The sequence below is a fragment of the Choristoneura fumiferana genome, chromosome 6 (assembly GCF_025370935.1).
Source record: "Choristoneura fumiferana chromosome 6, NRCan_CFum_1, whole genome shotgun sequence".
In the NCBI taxonomy this organism is placed as follows: Eukaryota; Metazoa; Arthropoda; class Insecta; order Lepidoptera; family Tortricidae; genus Choristoneura; species Choristoneura fumiferana.
Window position 1 is genome coordinate 14,136,276 of NC_133477.1, and position 24,244 is coordinate 14,160,519.

General features: G+C 37.0%; 2 protein-coding genes and 1 pseudogene across 6 annotated transcripts; 1 reads left to right on the plus strand and 2 right to left on the minus strand.

Moving 5' to 3' along the window:
- Positions 1–4,550: 4,550 nt before the first annotated feature.
- LOC141429133 (ommochrome-binding protein-like) lies at positions 4,551–5,677 on the minus strand (annotated as a pseudogene).
- A 2,265-nt stretch (positions 5,678–7,942) lies between these two features.
- LOC141429132 (uncharacterized) lies at positions 7,943–16,893 on the minus strand. Of its 5 annotated transcripts, none has more exons than XM_074089365.1 (9): positions 15,980–16,893; positions 15,760–15,895; positions 14,333–14,459; positions 13,866–13,943; positions 13,468–13,613; positions 12,953–13,089; positions 10,950–11,151; positions 9,268–9,398; positions 7,943–8,094 (listed from the first exon to the last, which is right to left on the minus strand). In XM_074089365.1, exons 1-9 carry the CDS (start codon positions 16,066–16,068, stop codon positions 7,956–7,958), a joined length of 1,185 nt encoding a protein of 394 aa, XP_073945466.1. In that variant the 5' UTR covers positions 16,069–16,893; the 3' UTR covers positions 7,943–7,955. The 5 variants fall into 5 exon arrangements, with proteins under 5 accessions (XP_073945466.1, XP_073945467.1, XP_073945465.1 ...); XM_074089366.1 differs by having other exon boundaries at positions 9,268–9,386; positions 13,468–13,622; XM_074089364.1 differs by having other exon boundaries at positions 13,468–13,622.
- Positions 16,894–17,016: 123 nt separating this feature from the next.
- LOC141429130 (uncharacterized) lies at positions 17,017–23,219 on the plus strand. The gene is made up of 9 exons (XM_074089362.1): positions 17,017–17,255; positions 17,418–17,547; positions 18,174–18,500; positions 18,726–18,904; positions 19,660–19,855; positions 20,478–20,593; positions 21,774–22,054; positions 22,895–22,925; positions 23,013–23,219. The coding sequence occupies exons 1-9, from the start codon at positions 17,131–17,133 to the stop codon at positions 23,077–23,079; spliced, it is 1,452 nt and encodes a 483-aa protein (XP_073945463.1). The 5' UTR covers positions 17,017–17,130; the 3' UTR covers positions 23,080–23,219.
- Positions 23,220–24,244: the final 1,025 nt, after the last annotated feature.

The following is a 24,244-nucleotide window of genomic DNA, read 5'->3' on the forward strand; positions in this document are numbered from 1 at the left end:
CGTCTTCATTTTATTGTATCCACGATAAACCTCTGAAAGGACACCGACTGCTGCTCCTACACACTCAAGGGTTGCTTGGTAGAGATCCCTTCGAGGGATAAGTTCGCCTTTACAAAGTCAATGAGACAGTCGCATACCAGGGTGATACCTTTTCATATTCAATTTCGCTGTGATTTCTTTGGCAGATGTATGGGATGTCAACATGACATTAGTAGCACATAGGTTCCACCCTACCCTAGTGTACGTGACACAGTTTCCTTGACCGTAACTCAACGTTTGTTTATTTATTTTTTACAATACAGTTTACATACTATGAGAAAATTAGTCATAATCATTATCCCTATACATACATACAGGCCTCTACTCGCAATGAGGGCTTGGGCGTTATTTTTAACGCAGGCCCAGTGTGAAGTGAAATATAGCACACACCATTAATTATTTTGCAGGTGTGTGTACGTTTCTTCACGATATTTTCCTTCAACGAAAAACACGTGAAAATATATAATTGACTGTTTATTTTTATTTCAAATTTAATTGGTTGGGTAGTAATCAAAGGCTCTATTGAACAACAAATCAAAAAGTCCATAACTAAGTCAGTTTTTATTTATTTATATACATCAATCAATCAAATTAGCCCACATACTCGTACAACCACTGCTGAGTGCCTCTTGCATTTTCACGCCACTTTTCCAGTCTTGTGCCAGACTCATACACAGCTTACTTACCAGCCGACAATGTATGTTTTGACAGCACAGCCAAATTGAATATCAAAAGATTCCACCGTGGTACCTGCGTAATTCAGTTTCCATGACCGTGGTGTTTATAGGACAGATTTTTTTTACTGTTTTTTCCAAGTCCCCAGCCCCTTGGTAGCGGACTAACTTTTGAGCCTCATATCTCGGTAATTTTGGAGATCAGAGAAAAGTTCATTTGACAAAATATGCTTCTTCAAATTATGTTTTATTTAAATATTTTTTATGAAAACAAAACATACTTTGAAGAAGCATATTTTGTCAAATGAACTTTTCTCTGATCTCCAAAATTACCGAGATATGAGGCTCAAAGTTAGTCCGCTACCAAGGGGCTGGGGACTTGGAAAAAAACAGTATAAAAAAATCAGTCCTATAAACACCACGGTCATGGAAACTGAATTACGTAGGTACCACAGTGGAACCTTTTGATATTCAATTTGGCTGTGGTTTCTTTGGAAAGTGTATGGAATGTCAAAGTGACATTATTAGCACACAGGTTCCACCCTGGTACACGATTCACTATCCTTGACTGTGCATTCTGACTCTGATTCATTCCAACTCAGACGGGCAATTTTATAATAATTACTAGCTTTTGCCTGCGGCTTCGCTCGCGTGGTATTTGGTTATCGCGCGCTGTTCCGGAACTGTGCATTTTTCCGGAATAAAAAGTAGCCTATGTCACTCTGACCTATCTCTATGCAAAAAATCACGCCGACCCGTCGCTCCGTTTCGACGTGAAAGACGGACAAACATACACATACATTTTCGCATTTATAATATTAGTATGGAAGTATGGATATGGTTTTCAATATTATCATCACCGTCATCATCTTCATATTAGCCTCAGGACGTTCACCGGTGGACTTTAGGCTTCCCCCAGATTGTCCCGTGTTGTCAATACTCGCCACGCTTGATAAGCGGGTTGGCGAGCGCAGTAGGAATATGATGTGGGGTTGCTTGGAAAACGCTGCTGCCCATCTTTTGATATTATCCCTCAGCCGATAGATTTTTAGGCACTTTTATATTTGTTGTCATAGTTGAAGCAACCAAGTGAAACTTGACATAGAATGTGATTATGTTTGTGAAACAGAAGCTACCATAGTTCACCAACTGGCGTAATGCTTGATTCCCACAATATTATAATCACTAGTGTGTTAGAATCTCTGAACTATGATCAGTATGGTATGATGAAATGATATTGTTGCAATCAACTATAGCAAGTAAAAGAAGTCAGAGGAATATGCTAACTTTTCCTTGTAAAATCACTTTGTAGACCTATTTGTGTGGCTCTAATTTTTTGTTTTGTTAAGAGATTCACATCCAGATAATTGAGGGAATGTGATGTTTGTATCATCAGATATTACTTACTTAAATTGGCCAAAGGCAGGCTTTTAGTATTTATTTAGTTGTTGCAAAATGTTGGCAACTTTATTCAGGTGCACTGTACATTCACATATGTATTTGCCAATGGAACTTTTAATATGTGAGTGATATTGGGTAGCAAATAGAAAACCACCACATTTAATTTTATGTAATATTGTAGTAAATACGATGTTTGATGTGATGTTAGAAACTTATGTTCATAAATTTGTAAGGCTACCAGTCTTGTTGTAAACCTACAATGTAGGTACTGTTGAATTGGCTGTTATCTGGATATGGTCAATCTGTTTGATAATTTCACAAAGTAAATTTAGCCATGAATTACTGGATGAAAATTTTCGGATTTTACACATAACCGTAATTGGAAGTCTTCGCGTTTTGTCGGTCTTAAGCTAAAAACACGAGAGCGGTGACGGGGCGGTGCGGCGCGGCGCGAAGGCGGTGCCGGTTGTAATATTCGAGCTAACGTGAAAGAGCCCCGCGCCGCGCCGCACCTCCCCGCCATCCATCGCTCTGTGTGTTTCTAGCTTTAATCGATCATTGCTTCTTATAAAAAGTAATAGTTAACTGCATACCAGTGGCGCAGCGTCCATAGAACCATATTCCCACCGGCTTGCCCAATATTTACAAAATAGAACAACAAAACAAGACGTACAGAATTTATAAAAGATGTAAGCGGTCATTGCTTCGGCTTTACCACGGAAATATCTAACGCCACGCTACTGCTGCATACATCATTTATGAAACTAAAGAATATATGGTCTTACCCACGATAGTAAGTTTAGTAAGTCAGGAACGGTCTAACTAGTTTCGATCTTTTTGCTAAATCTTTTTCAACGACGAGTGCGTTCACAACGGTAGTGCCGCGGCGTTCCCGCCTCATATTTGTGAGTTGAACTGTTTAATTCTTTAGTTTTATAGATATACGATGAGCACCAAAACAAGAATTTCTATGGCCATCATTGGCCATTCTAATGAATTAAATACATATTAGTGAATTACCTATGAACTGTATACGATTGTTTAAGAGTATAGTTATACATACTTACTTACCTTATAACAACTTTATAAAGTGGGTATTGTAAACAGTATCAGCATAAGGTGTGTATAGTTCATAGTCCTCATAGATCAATTTATTGTGTGTTCAGTAGTAATGAAATGAAATTTTGTTTATCATGCTTACTTAATAAATTAAATGAAACCAGTTATTAATTTTAGGGTAGAAAATAAGGGTTAAGTACGGCTGTAACTTATTCAACAGTTAAAAAGAAAGAATTCATTCAATATAAATTGTTTTATTCTACATCATTATGCAATTTCTACATCTGGTACTAAAATTAAATTAATCTGATTAGAATATGGGCTTATGACTCAAAATAATTACAAGTATAAAATGTGTCGCGTTTTAATGCTAATGTTAAAAGGTAGCCGTTAGGTACTAAATAAATGACTATCATCTATTGTAACTACGCAAGCCATCTTCAGATGCTTGGGTATTCTCGTGGTATTCTCATTGTGTGTGTTGCTCTGATAGTTAACGCATTCACTGCCACCGGCGCATATATGTGTTTTCGGGACTTCGCCTAGTGCCGCTGTCATAATTATTCATACATTTTGAACGCACTTGTGCGTCGGTGGCATCTGTGGAAGTCAGGTGACAGTGAATGTGTTAAAAATTAGAAATACAGGGGGTAAAAAACCTAGAAACTCGCCTGTACTCAAGACGTGTAGGTAACAGGTAGATTCACAAGGGCTGGCAAATTTAATCTTTGCCGTGATTTCTCGGATTGCGTCAGTGTGAAAATAGACAATACAATACAATGGCTATTGCAGAACCACAATATAGAGCTATAAATGAAATAAAAACTAAATGACAGTAAAATATTTGTAGCGAATCGTCAAATTTATCTTTCTCTCATTTGTTTTGTCTGTTTAGTCCTCAGAATATGCAGCGCAGATTGTAATGTATTTTTAATTTGCCTTTGTGTTTTTTTTCTTCGGAATACCTAATGAAGAAATATTATGCAGGTAGTTAGATACACAAGTGACCCTACTTTCACAGAGGCGAAATATCGCTAGATGGCGTTAGTATCGTGAGGTCCATTAATTGACGTTTGTTCGTGATTGGTTTAATAACTAAATCAGCCAATCGCAAGCAAACGTCAACGGACCTCAAGATACTAACGCCATCTAGCGATATTTCGCCTCAGTGAAAACTCCTTCATTTGTGCCAGCTTTGTGAGTAGACTTATAGTAGCAAAATCGCTACTTGATGTTACTTTGATTCTATCCTAATCTTGCGAGTGTAAGCTTTGATGAAACTTGAGAGAGTCGCTCACATTGGGAAGAAACTGCGCTAACGCTTGTATGCGTCTAGACTTAAGGAGTACCCTGAGTACTTTTATGTGTTGTTTTTTTTTACATTTTTCTAAAGTAGCATTCTTTTTTCTTATACTTCATAAGTTTCCCTCGAGTTCCCAAAACAAAATCGCCCGTCCTATCAAAAGCTAGAGTGATTACCTTATCAGGTACATTCGACAACAATTTCATCTTACCAGTCTCATTTTCATGAAAATATGTGATCAAATCGCTGGCTACAAACACATTGTCCTTGTGGAATGATATTTGGCCAACACCATTGTAAGTTATGTTACCAATATGAACCGGTGTAGACTGTGTTGACTTCAAAACGAACAGCTGCTCATGTTTAATATAGTAGAAATTATTTTTGGCATCAATAGCCAACTCATTTAATGCTTCGAGCGTATTGAAGCGTATTTTCTTATCGCCGTCCAACAAATACAATTCTTCAATTCCATTGTTACTCTTCGTGATGTATTTGTTCCCATCTTTATCAACAAATATCATATTTATTTTCAGAATAGAGTCTGACACTTGAGTAGCGTTACGCGTTTCATAGTCGTATTTGTACATGCCCTTTTCGGTGCCAAAGTATACTTTTCCATTTTTGTCATCTACCGCTACTGAGTAGCTGACTCCCTCAGGTAAACCTTGATGTGAAAAAAAATTATATGTATTTAATATGCCTGTAATGTATTAACATACATTTTTAATTCATTTAAGTCTTGAAAATATGTAACTCCTTTTTTATGACATTTATGTAATCGAAATAGAGTAGAATTTTCAAAATAGTTGTGGGTGATACATTCATTGAAGAAAAAAATAGAAGAAATCCTGCTAATTCTTCTGCAAGTGAAATTGCTCACGTCACGAGCGGAAAAAATTAAAGAAAAAGGATAAAAATCCGTAAAATTAATACACTTACCGGTAATTTTTTCAGCGGAAGTGGTTTTGAATCTTATGACATAAATATCGTAAAAGAAACCATCGTTTTCGCTTCGAGACTTGACATAGAACAAATTCCCATACACGTCGAAGTGAGCGTCAGAAGGAACCGCATCGCCGACATGGTAAGTATCCGATACTTTTTATTGATCACCGTCGATGTTCACATCTGGCTTACACTTTGGCAATTCGAACGTGAGACTTTCATGTACTATTAGTAAAATGATGAGCAATTTCATTATAAATGTTGATACGAACGTAACGTGTTTAATACTTGAGAGCTTTATGCATAGTGAGATAATATCAGGCTATTATTCTTTATCAAATTACTAAATGTAATAATTTACATAAATCACAATATAACGAGGAAAACGATTACAACAATATCTTCGAACATAATCCCATGTAGGTAATTAAATAATCCCATAAATAATAAATCTTGATAAAATTAGTGCGCTTATACATAGAAAGGTGTAAAACAGTAAGTAAACAAATAAAACGTATATAAAAAATCACCTACATACATAATTGTTGCTATGTGTAAGTTTCACTTCAAAAACGCGAGTTACAATAAAAGTGGCGCCCGCCCTCATTTAATTTACTCTTCAGTTTAACACTAGACTCTACGCTGATATTTTTTAAAAAGGTAGTCACTTAAATGTACCATAAATCATAAGTCCAACTTACAGGAATAAATATAAAATAATTCGGTAGGTACATTACATAAAATTTCACAGATCTATTTATCTAATCTAACGTATATATTAGGAAAATTAAGATAATGGTTACCCTTACTCTGCGGCGTGCTGCACGCAAACGACTACTTTAATAGCTGTTTAAAATAAGGCGTAGGTAAAACAATGGTCTACTTCAAATATATCCAATGACTGGAGTAGAGGATCCACATATTTTTACCTAATCACAGATAAATCAGTTAAAGAGCAAGTATTTAACGCCACTGAAGACAATGGATCGGTGCAGCATCGTTCTATTTTGTTTTGTTTCAATTTTCGCTACAAAACAGTCTACAATGCAGTTACGTTTTTTTTGCCGTAAGGAGAGGCTTAGCTTCAGCGCACTTTGTCTTGAAGTGGGTTTACTAATGTTTCGACGAATAACGTTTGGCAACCTGTTTCATTTCGCAACTTTTCATTTCCCAACTGTTTAATATTTCTGAAACTGTAAATATTTCAGGATTTTTATAAAACTAACCTAACCTAACCTAAAGGGTTCCACACGATGGCCCTGAAATAAATCCTGAAATATTTAGTTTCGGAGTTTGCGAAATGAAACAGGTTGCCAAACGTTACGTTGCGAAAAGGCAGTACCTACTCGCTTGAAGTGACACTATTGTGATCACCGTCCTTCGTTACCTGTGTTACTTATACTACCCATATTACTACCATTAGTAACGGGTTTTTTTTTGCCCGAATTACCCGGGTTCGATTCCCGGCTGAGGCAGATATTTGTATGAATAATACGAACGTTTATTCTCGGGTCTTGGATCTTGGATGTTCAATATCGTCACTACTGTGAAAAAGCTGGTATCTCAAAATCGATGATCTTTCCGAGTGAACTTAATGAACATTGTTTTAAGTGTCAAATTTGTTGACGTATTGATTTGAGATACGAGATGTTTTCAAAGTAGTGACGATATGTATTTAAGCATGTATTTATCTATATAATTGTTTATCCGTTGCCTCGTATCAATAGTACAAGCTTTGCTTAGTTCGGGACTATACTTGGTTTTGATAGGTATTTAACTGAATGTAAACAAAACAACGTCAATATTCCCTCATTAAACTATTGTTTAAACTCCGAGACTAAGACTAGCTCTGATTATTGTAAAGTTGTATTCCTGTGTTCATTCTTTGTAGGAAATTTAATAATTATAGGCAATTTTTTCATTTATTTTGATGTGAATTATGTTAAAATGTTTGAGTTATGTATGTTTTAGTATGATGCATGCAATCGATCCGTGATAATACTACTTACTGGTAGTAAGATGGGTATTATATTAACACGTGTAACGATCTCCTTCCGTTTATTGTATAAGGTAAGATTCGCTGCCATTAAACTGACATATTACTAAGATATGTCTTTACTGTCCCGCGCCAATCATAGCCCGCAGAACAAGGCTATATCGACGAAATTTCTGAAAAAACATGTGCGGTTCTCAATCTTTTTTGGCTACGAAACTCATTTGGAAAAATAAATATTTAACTAAAAATAGTCAAAACTTGACTTATTTATTTTAATTATGGTCAGTATTTCTGTGGAGCCCCACACACCCACTTTTAGAATAGCTGCTAAATCTAACCTTTATGAGTGACGAGTGATGAGTAAATCCGTGACTCCTACTATAGTACTAACTAATACAGATTATGTAATCAGTACTTCTACTAACCAAAATTAAAATTACCTATGTGAATTTAAATAAAGATATGAAAAATGATTTAGGCAGTCTTGCTTCAAGCTACGAACGTAGTATGTAAGAAATATTTTCTTAATTTAATATCAGTAGGGCGGGTCCAAGTGGCTCATGTTGATTTCATGTCGTTGTTCCTGCATTTGGTGCTGCAAGTAGGAAGGTAAGCGTCCCTGTCTCTCACCCTTGATTTTGTGAATCTTCCAGCGATGGCCTTGTAATATTTTCCTGCGAATTAGAAATAGTAATTATCTGCGATGAAACAATCCGCCGATTTTCGGTTCATCGAAAGAAAGTTTTCTATTACTAGAGATAACTATCAGTAAGGTAAAATAGACGTTCGATTCCCAGTGATGGTCTTATTTTTCTGGTTTTTCTGTGCATCTATATTTCAGTTTGTATTTTCAATTTAGGTTTAACGGGATGACCGTAAAAGTAAAAATTTGGAATTTAAATAAAAAATACAAAAAGATTCCAAAAAACCAATCTTAATTTGATTGCTTAGTAACGATATCTCGTCCGGGTGAGCGGTTAGTTCCAATGGAGTGCCGAAAAAGTTTCTCGATGAGGGCTACGGCATAGATGTCGCTAGCGTCACTGCTTAAGTGGCTAAATAAGAAACAAACAAGCTGAGATATGAGGTGCATAGGGGAAATTCATGTCGGTACCGTTGACCATCAGTGGTGTAGTGGTATAGCACGCGGTACGGATTACCGAGGACCTGGGTTCGATTCCCAGTGATGGTCTTATTTTTCTGGTTTTTCTGTGCATCTATATTTCAGTTTGTATTTTCAATTTAGGTTTTACGGGATGACCGTAAAAGTAAAAATTTGGATTGAAAATACAAACTGAAATATAGATGCACAGAAAAATAAGACCATCACTGGGAATCGAACCCAGGTCCTCGGTAATCCGTACCGCGTGCTATACCGCTACACCACTGATGGTCAACGGTACCGACACGAATTTCCCCTATGCACCTCATATCTCAGCTTGTTTGTTTCCTACTTAGTCACTTAAGCAGTGACGCTAGCGACATCTATGCCGTAGCCCTCATCGATATTTTTCTGTTTTTTCTGTGCATCTATATTTCAGTTTGTATTTTCAATTTAGGTTTTACGCGATGACCGTAAAAGTAAAAATTTGGAATTGAAATAAAAAATACAAAAAGATTCCAATAAACCAATCTTAAAAATGTGGAATTGAAATAAAAAATACAAAAAGATCCCAAAAAACCAATCTTAAAATAGAAGTAGTTTATAAAATTATAAACACGAAATTCTAAGTAAATACGCCCCCTCTTTTTATTTCAAGCAATAACGTTTATTATGAAATTAACTTTTAATGACAATTGATAAATGAAGCCAGAGTTGTGATAATGAGTAATGATACTTCTCTTACTTTGTATTGAACTTTTTGTAACAGACGTCGCATTCCACAGTTCCTTGCCGAAGGTGAATGTCTTTTATGTGCCTCTTCATGTCATGTTGATATGAGAATGCCTTTTCGCAGTAGGTGCACTGAAAGTTACCCTAATATTGAATTAAATAAAATTATTAATTAGCAATTAAGTTTAACATAACGACAAATAAGAAAAAATAAAATATTTCTACAATATAGGTAATTTGACCTAATGTAAGTAAACTGTAAAGTGTTCTTTGGGGTGGATCACACTATTTACCGGCCCGGATAATACCGACATGGCGATTCGGAATAAGTTCGAACCAGGCCACTATACGGAATTCCGAATCGCAAAAAACTTCGGACGGAAAACTACTGCTTGTGTTTGTATGTGGTAGGTCCATAGATTTGTATGGACTTAGGGCCGCCACATAGACTAGGAGTTCCGAACGCAGTAAATCCATACAAATCTATGGACCTTGGACTCTCTAAGCTTCGTACGGACTACCTGGAAAATTGTTCTTTTGGATTGCCAGTTTTCTTTCAGGTCGGAGCATCAAAGTTGTAGTCGACGGTTCTTGCTCCGACTTAAAGCCTGTGAACTCTGGTGTCCCGCAAGGTTGCGTTCTGTCTCCCACGTTATTTCTTCCGCATATCAATGATATGTCGAACTACAGCCATTCATTGCTATGCAGACGACAGTACGGGGGACGTACTCTTTACCGGTAGCGCTAAAATTTTCAGGGAGCACGTCGGCGAAAACTGGAACATGCTTGTGTCTCAAATCGAGACCTTGTTGCAGCATGTCTGAGATTGGGGCAGACTTCCAATTTAATCCTCAAAAGACACAAATTTGCGTGTTTTGAGGGGACCTCTTTAGGTCAAGCTATCTATAGGGATTCTGGGAGTCGGCATTTCGAGCGATGTACAGTTTCGTGGCCATTTGGACGGCAAAGCTAAACTAGCTTCAAAGAAACTGTGGGTACTGAATAGAGCGGCGCAGTACTTCACGTCAGCCTGTTGCCTACAGCTTTTTAAGCGTAAGTCATTTCATCCTCACCACCGTGATGATTGGCAATCTAGCACCGTCCGCTTTAAGCGAAACTTTTCCACGCACGAGTAAACAGTGTTCCAGAGCGGTACAACTTAGGGATCTTTAAAAAACGAGCCTATAAGTCTCTCAAAGGGCCGGCAATGCACCTGTGATACCCCTCGTGTTGACAGGTGTCCATGGGCGGCGGTGATTGCTTCCCATCTGGTGACCTGCATGCTTCTTTGCCCCCTCTTATAAAAACAAAAAAAAACCTATCACCTACAAACAGTAGTTGTAAGTCCGAAGTTTTCTCCGATTCGGAATTCCGCATGATGGCCTGTGCGTACAGAATTGAAATAAACGTATGTGTGTGATATACTGTGTGTGATGTATGTGGCGCTGGCGGCCTATAAACTCATGTCAAACTGATAAGTTTTCTATTCTTTTGTTTCCTTTCTGCGCTGCTTGCTTTCTAAATTTATTTATTAGTGGCCAGTTGGTAGACAGTGTACTTGCAAACTTTTTAATAAGCTTTGCACAGGCGTCGTCTGCGTCTAGTTTACTACTGTTTTTTTTTAATAAATATTTTTCATGCCAAATTAATTTTACATCTCCCAATGAGAAAAATAATCAGTAAGAAGGTAGGTACCTTAAAAGGTCTAGTGGTGCTGTGCACGTGTCTCATGTGCTTGGCCAGATTGCTGGAGGTAGTGGTGGCCTTGGGACACTGGGTACATTTGAAGGGCTTGTCAATCATGTGTGACCGCTTGTGAACTTTCAGCAGATCCGCGGTCCGACCTTGGTATGGACATACGTCGCATTTGTACGGAAATATGTTTTCGTGGATACCCCTGTAATTTAAATTGTAATATCAAGTAAAGAAATACATACTACTACCATTTATTAAGCCACCGTAGGTTAAGGCGAGATTGATCTGTGTCAATTAAAGTTGGGAAAAAACGCTATTGTGAAAATAAGCTTCAGTAAAAAACCATAGTGGAAAATAAAGCGTTTGGAAATAAAAATGCGAATGGAATATTTTTACTAGGAAATAATGACTCCGGTAAATGGATCTAACTAACCATCGCGGCTATGTATGCTATTGGCATCGTGTAAACCAGCACTTAGGGCCTCCGCTAACTCGCGCGGGTGCACGGCTTGGCGCGAGCGCGGTGTGCTTGTTTCATAGAGAAAAACATGTTGGAAGTGCATTGCTCCGTGACTTAAAGTTTCAACATGTAAGCAGAAAATCAAAAAAAAAACGGGCCAAGAGCGTGTCGGACACGCCCAAAATAGGGTTCCGTAGCCATTACGACAAAATTAAGTAATATTTTTCTAAGGATTTCGTATTTTATACGGAATCTTCCAAGTTTAGATATATTTTATATCTTAGGCTGCTATTTACTCTTAAAATACTAATAATTCTCAAGCAAACTTAGCCGTTATAGTTTTCCTTGAAAGTTTGATCACCATCCTGATTTTTTTCAAATTTTTCCACCCACCGGTTTAGATTTTAGAGGGGGGACGCTTGATATTAATGATTTGCACTTTAAAGTTGAATATTTCGCAAACAAATCACTGAATCGAGGCAAACCCCTAATGGTTTTAAAAGACCTATCCAACGATACCCCACACTAGGGTTGGATGAAAAAAAAAACACCCCCACTGTACGTCTATGGGAGTTGGGAGGTACCCAAAAAAACATTTTTTTATAAATTTTTAATTGTACCATTTTGTCGGCATAGTTTACCTATATATCCGTGCAAAATTACAGCTTTCTAACATTGATAGTCCCTGAGCAAAGCCGCGGACGGACGGACCGACAGACAGACATGGCGAAACTATAAGGGTTCCGTTTTTGCCATTTTGGCTCCGGAACCCTAAAAACGTAATAAAATTCCGTATCCCATTTATGATCGAAATAAAATCGTCTCTAGACGGATCGCGGCGTAACACGTATCAAATCATAAATAACTGCGCATTATGGTACCATATCAAAACACGTCCATATCTACATATCGATCTCGATACGCGTATCCGATCGAGAGTGTGTGGGAATTAATAAGCGCGTATCAACATGGATCGTGAGTGATCACATAGGTACCTACAGCGTGTCGCATAATTGTGATCTTTGTGCGTCCACACTAACGATCATGATACGCGTTGGTGCTACGCGTACGACGGAGATATAATACGACAAAAGCATACAAAATTGTGGACCCAGCTTAAAATAGAGCAGCGCTGCGTGAGGCGGGTCTCTGCTCTATTGACATAGCACGCCGCGCGGTCGCCCGTGCCTTGCACCCACGCGAGTTAACGGAGGCCCTTACTTTCAAACTACGTCGCCAGGTCACTTAGGTTAAGAGCTGTCCCACACACAATATGCTTCTACTCATCATTACTAGTCGCGCAATATGAGGCAGCTCTTAACTGATAAAGAAGCAATCACTCAAAAGTGTTGAAGTCTGTCTGTCTGTTACAAGGCTGTATCTAGAAAACTGTAATAAATAGACAGCTGAAACACACACACACACATTATGCATATTTCTATTACTACTATAACAAAAAAAAAACCCAACTGCCTTACAAAAACTAGTCTAGAACTCTGTTAAATAACTTAAACCTATCTTAAACTATTTAATAAACACTTACATATGAACTAACAGACTTGCATTGGAAGAGCATGTCTTGCCACATATGTCACAAAGGAACTTCCTCTTAGTAAGCTCTTCAGGCTGCTTTGTTATAGTTTCACCTGGACATCGGGCTAAATGATCACTGTAGGAATCCTGGAAAGAGCAAAAATGTGTTTGAAAATAGTGGAGTACCTAAGCAGCTTTACAACTAAAACATTATTATTATATATACACCAAAAAACTGGCTCAAAGGGTCAAGACAAACAGTAAGTATTATTTACACAAAGATGCAAAACTCTCAAGCTAGTAGCAATTTCTAGCCTAAGGGTTCCTAGCTCCCATCTCTCTCTCTTTGGTTGTGTCCATCATGACTGAATTGATCATGGTTGATGATGGTCGTTCGAGCATGAATGCGCTCCATGCATGGATTCCGGCCATCATGTTTCTCACAACACCATAGAATTTTTTAGCCAAGTATTTAAGCTCCCATAGCCTGACATAAACTTAAAAAAGAAGTTTATTTGAACTTACCATATCAAAAAAATCTTTAGAGCAGAAATGGCATCCCCATATGGCATTAGCATCAGAGAATGTTGGTGAGGGAATGTTATACGAATCATTACTGTCTTCACCCCTTTCATCATTCTGCTCTTGGCTGCTCTCACACTTAACATATTCTGAAAAATCTTACAATCAAATTTTCAAACATTATTTTTAGCCATCTACCACCATATTCAATTGTGAAAAATACATATAGCATCTGTATTATCAACTCCTTGTACAAAAGATTTTATAATTTTTAAGTCAAATTTTTTTTTGTATACTTACTTCAACTGATGGTTAGTTTTTTTTTTTTTGTAGTAGAATATCATTATCCTATTTGTATCCTTACATTAGCTGTTGTTTTAATAGAAATTGTCATACTGTACCAGTTAAAGGAAGGTCATCACTTTCAGTAAGGTTTTTATGGCGCTTCTTCTGCCTTTTTAATTCTTGTGAAGCAGAATCTATGGATAAAAAAGAATAAGGCATGGTAATGATAATGCAGTGGCAGAATAAGCCCGTCAGAGGCCCGGGGAGGCAAAGCTGAGTGAGGCCCCCCAGCTTTTAAAAAAAAAGTAGGTACTAAGCACATCTTTATAGTCTTGTTTAGGATTTGACCAGGGCAACACGGAGGCATTTGGGGACCTCCCCAAGACCGGAGGCCCGGGGCGGGAGGCCCCTTCCACCCCCCTGTTAGTCCCCCACTGATGATATATATGATTGGAGTATCTCAGTAAAAATTTTGTAAAAGTATTAAAATTACCTAGATACAAAGCATTCATTGTCATTATGCTTTACAAATAATGCAGCAAATATGATATCAATGTTTAAAATAACAAATTTTTAAGATTACCTTCCTTAGCCACCATTTTCATCATTCTTTTGTTATTTTTTTGGCACATTTCCCTAAACATGATGCACCCATTGAGCAGATCCAAGCAATTTTGACACATTTGTGTTAAGGCATCTGATTTACTGACCTGAAATAGTAATAAAAAATCGGTCAAGTGCAAGTGGGAGCAACTCGCGCATGAGGGGTTCCGCACCTCCGTACAATGTTTTAAAAACAAATAGTTCAGTAATAGATTTTTGTAAAAAATTCTAATACAAGCTTTTTTGCTGGCAGTACTTTTTGCCCCTGGTTACCAAAGTAGGTAGTTGTCAAGACAAATCAAATGAGACCAAAATCGATGCAGTTGTGTCGTTTTATTACAGAGTTCCTATGGCCAACATCTAACTTTATCATCAGATCAGCTCTGTCATTGTCATCGGATTTATACATGCATGCAAAATTTCAGCTCAATCGGTTGAAGATATCCACTAAAAATTTAAGTTAAAATATTAATTCCACCTGAACAAACATAACTAGTTACATTACATTACAAGTTAATAAAAACATATCACCAAAATGTAAGCACTAGGTGCAAGTATTTTGAATAAAAAATATTTTTTAATTCTCATCCTCTTTGGCTGTCACCCTCTCGGAGGCTGAATAGCGCTTCACTCTTGCCATACACAGCGGCAGAAAAAAAAATTAGCTGTCAGTTTGGTTCAATCACGGAAAATTCAGTGGACTTCGTATGTTGTGTAGTTAAATAATAAGAAGCTCGACTAGTGTAAATAAATATTAAACTGTATTATAAACCTTGTAAATGGTGTTAAAAACTTAGTATGATTTTTTTAGTGTAAAAAACAATAGTTTAACATAGTGATTATACGGTGTGGATTTGGCGAGCGCTTTCTCAAAGTTGGCTTCATTGAGGTTTGTGGTTCGTAAATTGTTTTATTAATTTTGCACAAAAACGAATAAACCACACAATCAGACAGTCACTATATTATATTATCGAAGCTTTTATAAAACATCATTAAAATCGCAAACTTAAAAGGTAAATATTCAACCGAAATGGCTAGTCGTTGCTAGGCCTTAGCAACGGCTAATAACGTCTAGCAACCAAAAAACGCTGAAAAAACACGTTTCTTGTATGACAACCCCCTTTCATTTATTATTATTTTTCAATTTTTAGTATTTGTTGTTATAGCGGCCACAGTAATACATAATCTGTGAAAATTTCAAGTGTCTAACTTTTACGGCTTAAGAGATAGAGCCCTGTGACAGACAGACAGACAGCGGAGTCTCAGTAATAGGGTCCCGTTGGCACCCTTTGGGTACGGAACCCTAAAACTTACTTGTTTTAAGATATAAAGTAAAAACTTAAAAGTATTCCAATTGAATAAGACAAAGTAAAAACTTTCGAAAATATTATTTCACAGATCACTTACCGTAACGCCCGAAAAGTGTTTGATGTCTTCGGGAATATTAGGTTGGACAAAGTTATCGAAAATAGGTATATCTCCGTTTTCAGAAGCACATATCCTGCACATTGCTGTTCCTATTTTAACGCTCGATAAAACATAACTGCAATGATTCAATTATTAGTTTACATTGACTAATAAAAATTACCATTATGAACAAATACGAAAAAAAAAACTTTAAACTTACGATTTCTTGCGCTTTTTCTGTTTCTTCTTCTTGGATTTCTGTAAAGCATGAGCGTATAACATAGATCTAAGTAGTAAAAGTGAAGCCATTTTACTATGGGCTTTTAATTTGCGTTACTGAAGTTATAGATTTGAAATAAAAATAAGAAAATGAAAAGCCGCTTATTTATTTTGTAAATATTACAATCAATTCAATATTTTTGACTTGACTTGACTGACATGATGACACTGCCTGCAGGGCTACTACGAAACTCGAAGCTCGAAGTTCGTATCGTACCGTCCCTTTTGCTCTCGTATTAAATAGCGTAAGCATGTGTCAGAGGAACCGCACGACACACTGACACTTATACTATTTAATACGAGAGCGAGAGGGACGGTACGATACGAACTTCCGAGCTTCGAGTTTCGTAATAGCCCTGCTGCTGCACCGTATATTACCACAGATTCGTAATTTTTACAAAGCTTTTTAATAATTAAATTAACGGTACAGATAACAAACAACGACACTCTCTCAGGAATAGAATAATTCGGCAACCCCTGTTAAAGCCCGAGGGGCTACTACGAAACTCGCAAATCGAAGTTCGTTCGTATCGCACCATCCCTTTCACTCGCGTATTAAATGACATAAGCGTCAGCGAGATGGCAACATACGAAGTAAAAGTTTTGCACTTTTTGTATAGGGCCAGTTTAAACCTGCAAGAAAAATACGCAAGTTGCGTTACATTGCGCCGCTCGACCAACTACTACAGACTAGACTGGTGATTGTTTACAGTTGGTTTATTTACAGCCTGGAAATTTAATGCAAATTGCCCGATTTTTTGTACAGGTGTAATCCGCGTTTTAGTGGCAATAACCTTAGTTGGACCTGTCACCTTACTGTCACTGCGCTGCACTCTGCAGGGCTACTACGAAACTCGAAACTCGAAGTTCGTATCGTGCCGTCTCTCTCGCTCTAGTGTTAAATAGTATAAGTATCAGAGGAACCACACGACACGAACTTCGAGTTTCGTATTTCGTAGTAGCCCAGCAGCACGCACTGCACGGGAATTATTGGATGGAAGGAAAGGGAAAAATCTTGGAAATGGCATTTTTATAGCTACTTGTGATTGCGTTGTTGAAAGTATTTGAAATTAATTGGATATTTTATTAATAATGGCAGTGTATTTGACTAAATCAATGCTATCGAAGTTTAATAGGGCAAGATACCCTTCAAATTGCAACAATGAAGATGAAGCTAGTAGCAGCAGTGATCACTGGCAAAAACTGATGGCTGACTGGTAAGGATAGCGTCTTATATTTAAAATAATGAAATGGATTTATTGTCGTATTATATACATTAGTATGTTTTTCAGAGCCTAGATTTAGAACGCGGAGCTTCTCAATGTCGCTTTGGCGAAACCGGAAACGGCTACATGAATTGTTTGTTTTTCTGTTTACAGTAAAAAAAGTGTGCGCCTAGAAAAGGATATGATATGCCGAATCTGCGGTAAAGGTGGTTGCACTCCATTGACTGACAAAGTTTTTGAATATGATATCATTAGTGCCATTCGAAGTGTCACAAATGTTCCAGTAAGTAAAACATAAGATTAAATTTATACTTAACTGGAATCCTTTTACCATTGAATATTATGAACATACATGGGGGTTTTTGGTGTGGGAATGTTTGACATTAGTCAAAGAGTAGGTATTGACATAAAAAACAGAATGTACTTTAGCAGGTTTCTGCCTAATCAATAATTATTTGAAAAAAAAAACATGAAAATATAATATAAATTAAAAAAATAGTAATTAAGATACAAACCTCTTCAGTTAAGTCCTTACTCACGCCTATTACAACTAACAAAGTAGAACGATCGTTCAGTTTGTTGAAATGGATATTTACAGAAAGAAGCTGTAGCTTAACTGTTCAAAATATAGAAAATGTAGTCTATTATAAAAATCGCGTCAATTACTATTACTGCAGGTAATTTTTAATGTTATTTTTAAATTACCCCCTACATGAGTTAAAATAAAATTGTATCATAGTTTGTATATAATTCGCAGAGAGGTAGTTATTCATTAGGCACACTATATATTTTTTCCAGACTAACCTCTGTTTATCTACTCTTTCACAAGTCATTCCCGCACTGATAACCCTGATGTATGATTATGAATTATAAATTATTCTATCACAATAAATGATGTTTTAATTTCAGGTAACTCTAGATGACTCACTGCCTAAATTCATCTGCACAGATTGCCTTAATTCTCTTAAGATTGCATTGACTTTCAAAAAGAATTGTGAGATGTCAGACAGAAAGTTTAGAAAGATCATACACCCCATGGGTGACCCGACCTTTCACTCCTATCCATATTCAAAACATGACTTTCAGTTGATACTCCATGAAATGAAAAAGAAAAGGATGAAAATAGAAGAAGAAAAGGATAGGGAACGAAAAAGAAGAGAGAAGATGTATTTAAAGAAGGCACCAAGAATCAAACAATTTAAATGCTCTCCTTGTGATATGTCTTTTCCTGATAAGGTGTGTAATTCTTCTCATTTTATTATTGTGATTACTAAACAATAAATAAATATTGTTTTAGGTTTCCCCTGTTTCTCCCCCACAATCAAAATTGTATAAACCGTTTGGCCTCATCATGTGTGTAATGACTACATCAACATGGGCAAAATACATCTTGCTTAAACAGCAAGGGTGAAACTGATAAAAAAAAAGTATTTTGGCTGTATATTGTTATTTGGCTGGCAGGATAAGTTGATGGAGCACCGTCGCGAGCGGCAGTGCATGCGGCGCGCCTGCGAACTTTGCGGCCAGCTGGTACTGAGCATTACGCAGCACATGAGACACATTCACAAGCAGACCATACCTCATAAGTGCAACACCTGTGGCAAGGAGTTCCCTATCATTGCAAGACTGAAGAACCACATGTGAGTTACTCTTTACTTAAAACATCTACTATAATATTTCGGATCTGGGTATGGATAATATATCTCAAACATAATACCGGTTTCAGTTACGGTTATGGATATTGTATTTTTAAGGAAGTGTAAAAGTAACATACTTACAAATATTACGACTTAGCAATAGAAATAATAAACAATGGATGCAGAAGACGCGCGCGGCTGTTCTGTCGGCTCTCGGCAGGTCAAAAACAACTGTCACAACATGTTGCATTTAGACTCCGCCCCTGTCCGAAACTATCCGAACTTTTTATATCGGAGTCGGTTACGATTACGGATATTGTTTTATTTTGGATATCTGATAGTTTCGGTTACGGATACGGAGCTCCATAACATCCCTGCTCTACTGTTAGTGGTAAAGTAAATACTGTAAGTACTGTTAGTAGCAATGACACAATTGGATAGTTTCCCGGGTTAAAAAATATTGTTCTATTTAGTTAGGTCAGTTACAAAAAATTACAAAGGAAGAGCGTTAAAGTTCGGGAGTGCGGGCTCGTGGCGTAACGCCGTGCGACTCTTTTTAGTCACGCCGAATCTTAACTGGCTATGACTTTATAATTTTTTGTTTAATTTACCAAAGAAAAAATACATGTCCAATATTGTCTTAAAATCTAACTGACGGACTAATTAGATTTTATTAAGGAACTAGCCCATCGCTTGTCATGGTTATGAATCAGAACAAACTTGGGCACATTTAGATAACCAAAACTTCCACCTGCCAGGGTTGTTCACACAGATACATTCAACTTCTTCTGCGACCTGTGCCCCTACAAGTGCAAGCACAAGTATTACCTGGTGATGCACATGAGGACCCATACTGGAGAGAAACCCTATAAATGTTCCCAGTGCCCAGCTACATTTGTCAACCCTTCCAATCTCAATAAGCACAAGTTGACGCACCAGGAGAAACAGTTTAAGGTCAGTGCAACTGTCAGGTAAATAACATCAACACTACTTTTGGACTTCGGTTATACGCTCATTCTGGCGTCAGTTCAGTCTATCATTTTGGTTTTCTGTTATTCGCATCAGATTAAAGATATTGAAGAATGTTTAATTTTCATCAGTCTGGGCCATCAGTCCATCAGTCCGAGGTCACAAAGTATTTCTGTCGTCATTCTGACCAGAATGATGGATTGAACTGATATCAGAATGAGTATGTAACTGAACTGATATCTTAAAAAGATTGTACCTCAAATTAATATTTTTTTCAGTGAACTTCTTTAACATTATTTCAATTTTCAAGGGTCAATTTTATTCATTTGAGATACGAGATTTATTCAATTTGTTCACACTAATATTATGAATATGTTTACTGGAATAGTGTAATCTGGGTCTTATAATTTCGTAGCCTGCGCTAGAGGTCGACTGTATTTTACGCATTTCGATGAAATTATAATGCCGCAGGGGTCGCTTAATCCTTTTTTTTTAATAATGTAGTTTATTTATTCATTCAATTTAATATTTTACATCATAAATGTCAAATTACAAGAATTTTATATAGTTAGATTGTACCGTTCAGCTTGTCCGTTTATCTCCGCAGTGCATGATGTGTGAAAAGGCGTTCCGCACAAACGCGGCCCTGCGCGAGCATCATGAGGCCGCGCATATGAATATTAAACACACCTGCAACTATTGTGGCCGCGACTTCTGCTACAAGTAAGTAATATTGCCCTTTTTTTACAAGCTTTGGCAATGCTTACCAGCATCTGTCTGTTAATCCGGGTTTAGACTAGCAAGAAAAATCGTGCAAGTTGCATTACATTACGGCGCTCGATTGACCACTTTAAACTCGTTGGCATTACGGCCTTGCAATGTATTGCAACTTGCAAGATTTTTTCTTGCTAGTCTAAACCCGGCTTTAGAGTCAAATCTTGCAAGTCCAATTTTATCCACCGTCAAGTGGCGGGGTTGTCTTGAAATTTGGTGTTAATTTTTTAGGTTAACGGATTCCTAACGTTTTTCTGACAAACGATTAGCAGATTATAATTTCGCATGCATGATTTAAGTCCAATATTGCACGGTTTATTACAGTTGTGGCACTCGCTGGCTGCGACAAGCTCACTTCTCTTGCTCGACTCGTGCGTTTTTTGTCATACTTCAAATTAACACCCCACAGTTCGCTCGTCGTCGTACGTAACGATCTGATCGACGTGTTATGAATCGAAAACAATGTAATATTTTTATGGATATGAAGTTCTGCTTCATCATTCGTTGAGACTTATCGTTCTGCTAACGGTGACAATTACTGGTTCATACCGATTTTCTACCGATTGGCTAATTTATGAAACGACTGAGATGCATTATAAAATTATGCCAAACGTGACTCTGCCACACGAAACATCTGCAAATAGTTTTGTACCTAAGAAACGAAAATCGCCGATTTCTACGAAATGAAATGATAGGTCACCAAGTTAGTGATTATATTGTCGTTGCGACAATTACCTAGTTAACGAACACTGGAATAGAACTGAAGCAGGCACACTCACAAGATTTGAATTCTTAAACTGGTGAGTGGTAACTGAATTGTGAAGCGGCTACTGTGCGGCTAGCGGCGACTTCTGAACAAAGAGCTTCTTTGTTCCGGCGCGACCGAAGTTTACATTGCTCTCGGCTGCCTTCAATCTTCCCTTTGTGTCTTGATCAAACAGAGTGGTTTAATTTGAAACGTTTAAGGAGACAATATTTCTAAGATAGCCTAGTTGGGTCACTTAGAGATACTTCAAGTAAAAACATTAATGAAGATAGTCAGATAGAGTATCACATTTGACTACTTAATACGTAATTATGTTCTTTCAAAGTATTCCGCTCAAAGATTTAGACGCCAATGTTTCCACAGATCTGACCTTCGCAAGCATGAGATTCGTAACCACAACCGCACAAAACGTGACTATATCGGCGGCGAGCCGTCCTACAAACAAGTGGAGCGTCTCCAGAAGATACAAGAAGGGGCGGCTGACGCTATGGAGAAATGGCGGCATGAACAGCAGATCGCCGTCACCCAACCTACGGCTGTTGTACAGGCCACTTACATCGATCCCAGCAAGGAGTTTCTGCAGGGCAACCATCACCTGTACTTCGCTGATGTCACTGGCATGATACAACAGCAGCCAGCTATGGGTGTGTATACCTTACGAAAGTTTCACCTTATCATGTTTTCTTTTTCATACCTTTTTTACTATAGTATCACTAATATGATTTTTATTTTTATTTAATGGATAGGTAAAGCTTTAAAAATACGAAAATGATATGGTATTTTTTTATTGTGGATAACGATTTTCATAGTAATTCCAAGTTGTTTTATTTGCAAATTGCCGAAAAATTGTACGTAGCGTTTCAAGATCACAGTCTAAAATAAAATATTTAAATTAGCATTATGAGATAAATCTATTAGTATTATTAAAAAACGGACACGAAATTAATTCAACAGGGATTTAAACAGAACTAATGATAAGAGGGATAGTAATGTTATCCTATGTATTTGCCTCCAACGTCTATGTCATCAGTTTTTCCCCTCTCTCCTACCAGGAGCGCTAATGCACACTCATTTTTGTATTTTTATAGGTTTTAATAAAATAATTGTTACTTACCAGTGAAATCAAAATTTCTAAACCACAATTTCTGCAACTTTTGAGCAGTTAACTTCGTTACAGACTGAGCTGCGAAAATAAATATGTACTATATGGTTTTTAGCCATATAGGTAGGTGCCTTAGCCTTTTTGGTTTGCGTGACATTACATTAAAGTTACTCGTACCTACTATCAGTTCTGGTTCAAATACAAAAATACCTAAATCAGGCTATAAACTGCAAATTTGCAGTGTTGACAAATAGATTGAGGTTTAGAAACCAATTACCTACATAAGTTTGTAACTTCAATATGAAACTTTATTAGAGTACACAATAGGGATTGAGGGTTTTCTGACGATTATTTGGTTAACAAGTATGAATATTTGTTTCAGTTCAACCCCAAACCGTGCAGTTACAGGCATTGTAAGTATATATATTTAGAGTTAGTATTGGAATTAAATTTTATGTCAGTTTCGCCATTCTTGACTCAACTTTATCTTTTCTTTTTAGGCCGGACTTGGAAATGAAGAAAGATGAAGTGAAAATATACGAAGCACCAGGCATAAGTTATTATTAACACGTTTGTTGTAGCTGTAGTTTAGAATTAAGAGTAGTATACCCAATAATAACCACATATTTAATCGTAATCATTGCCATTTTATTTACTTTTCTATTATTTAGTGAACATTATAATGGAATAAATTTTAATTATACCTAGTTAATTAGTTTCATTTCATACTAGCTGTTGTATCGCGCGCCTACTGGTCTGGGATAAAAACTATTCTAAGATGTCCTTCTCAAGGTCACAAACTATCTCCATGACAAATGTCATCATGTTCGATTGAGTGCTTTAAGCGTGAAAGCATAAAAAATAATACTCTCATTCGTATTTAAAATATTAGTTAGGATTAAGTAAGTAGTAAAAAATATTGTGATTGATACACCTTTTATGTGCGGACTTTACCTAAGAGGCATTTACTTACTTAATAGGCATAGGCATGTACAGTTAACCAATTTGATTCCTTGGCCACCAATATTCTTGTACCTATGCTTATTGAGTGAATGTCTCATTGATAAGATTCTGTGGTGGCCTAGTAATCAAAGTTGTTGACTGAACTTTTTCAACTTTGCGAACCTTAATTATCCGAAAGCGATAAAAGCAAAATCAGTTTTTTTTAAATATAAAACTAGCAACTTTATTTGTAAAGAGGCAGCAGATGCGGTTTTCCTCATTCCGTTTCATAAAACGTTTCTTGCGAGTGCCACCTAATGAAGGCGCGGCTGAAGCCCCAGGCGCCAGGTTAATTAGGAGGACCGTTTGTTCACATTTGTCACTGTAATTGGCCTCGTCTTAGGCTTTCGTTTTACACGTGAGTTTAACAAAAGCGCCTATAAATTTTACTAATTAGTGGATAATTAAAATAAATTTGCATATGAACTTATAGAAGTTTTCGTTGCTAATTATAGGTTATTGAGGTGCTCTTCTACTGGTTACGTAATGTAAGGTTGACGACCGGATGGCCAAGTGGTTAGAGAACCTGACTACGAAGCTTGAGGTTCCGAGTTCCATTCCCGGCCGGGGCAGATATTTGTATGACTAATGTTTGTTCTCGGGTCTTGGATGTTTAATATGTATTTAAGTATGTATTTATCTGTATAAGTATGTTTATCCATAGTACAAGCTTTGCTTAGTTTGGGACTAGGTCAATTGGTGTCAAGTGTCCCATGATGTTTATTTATTT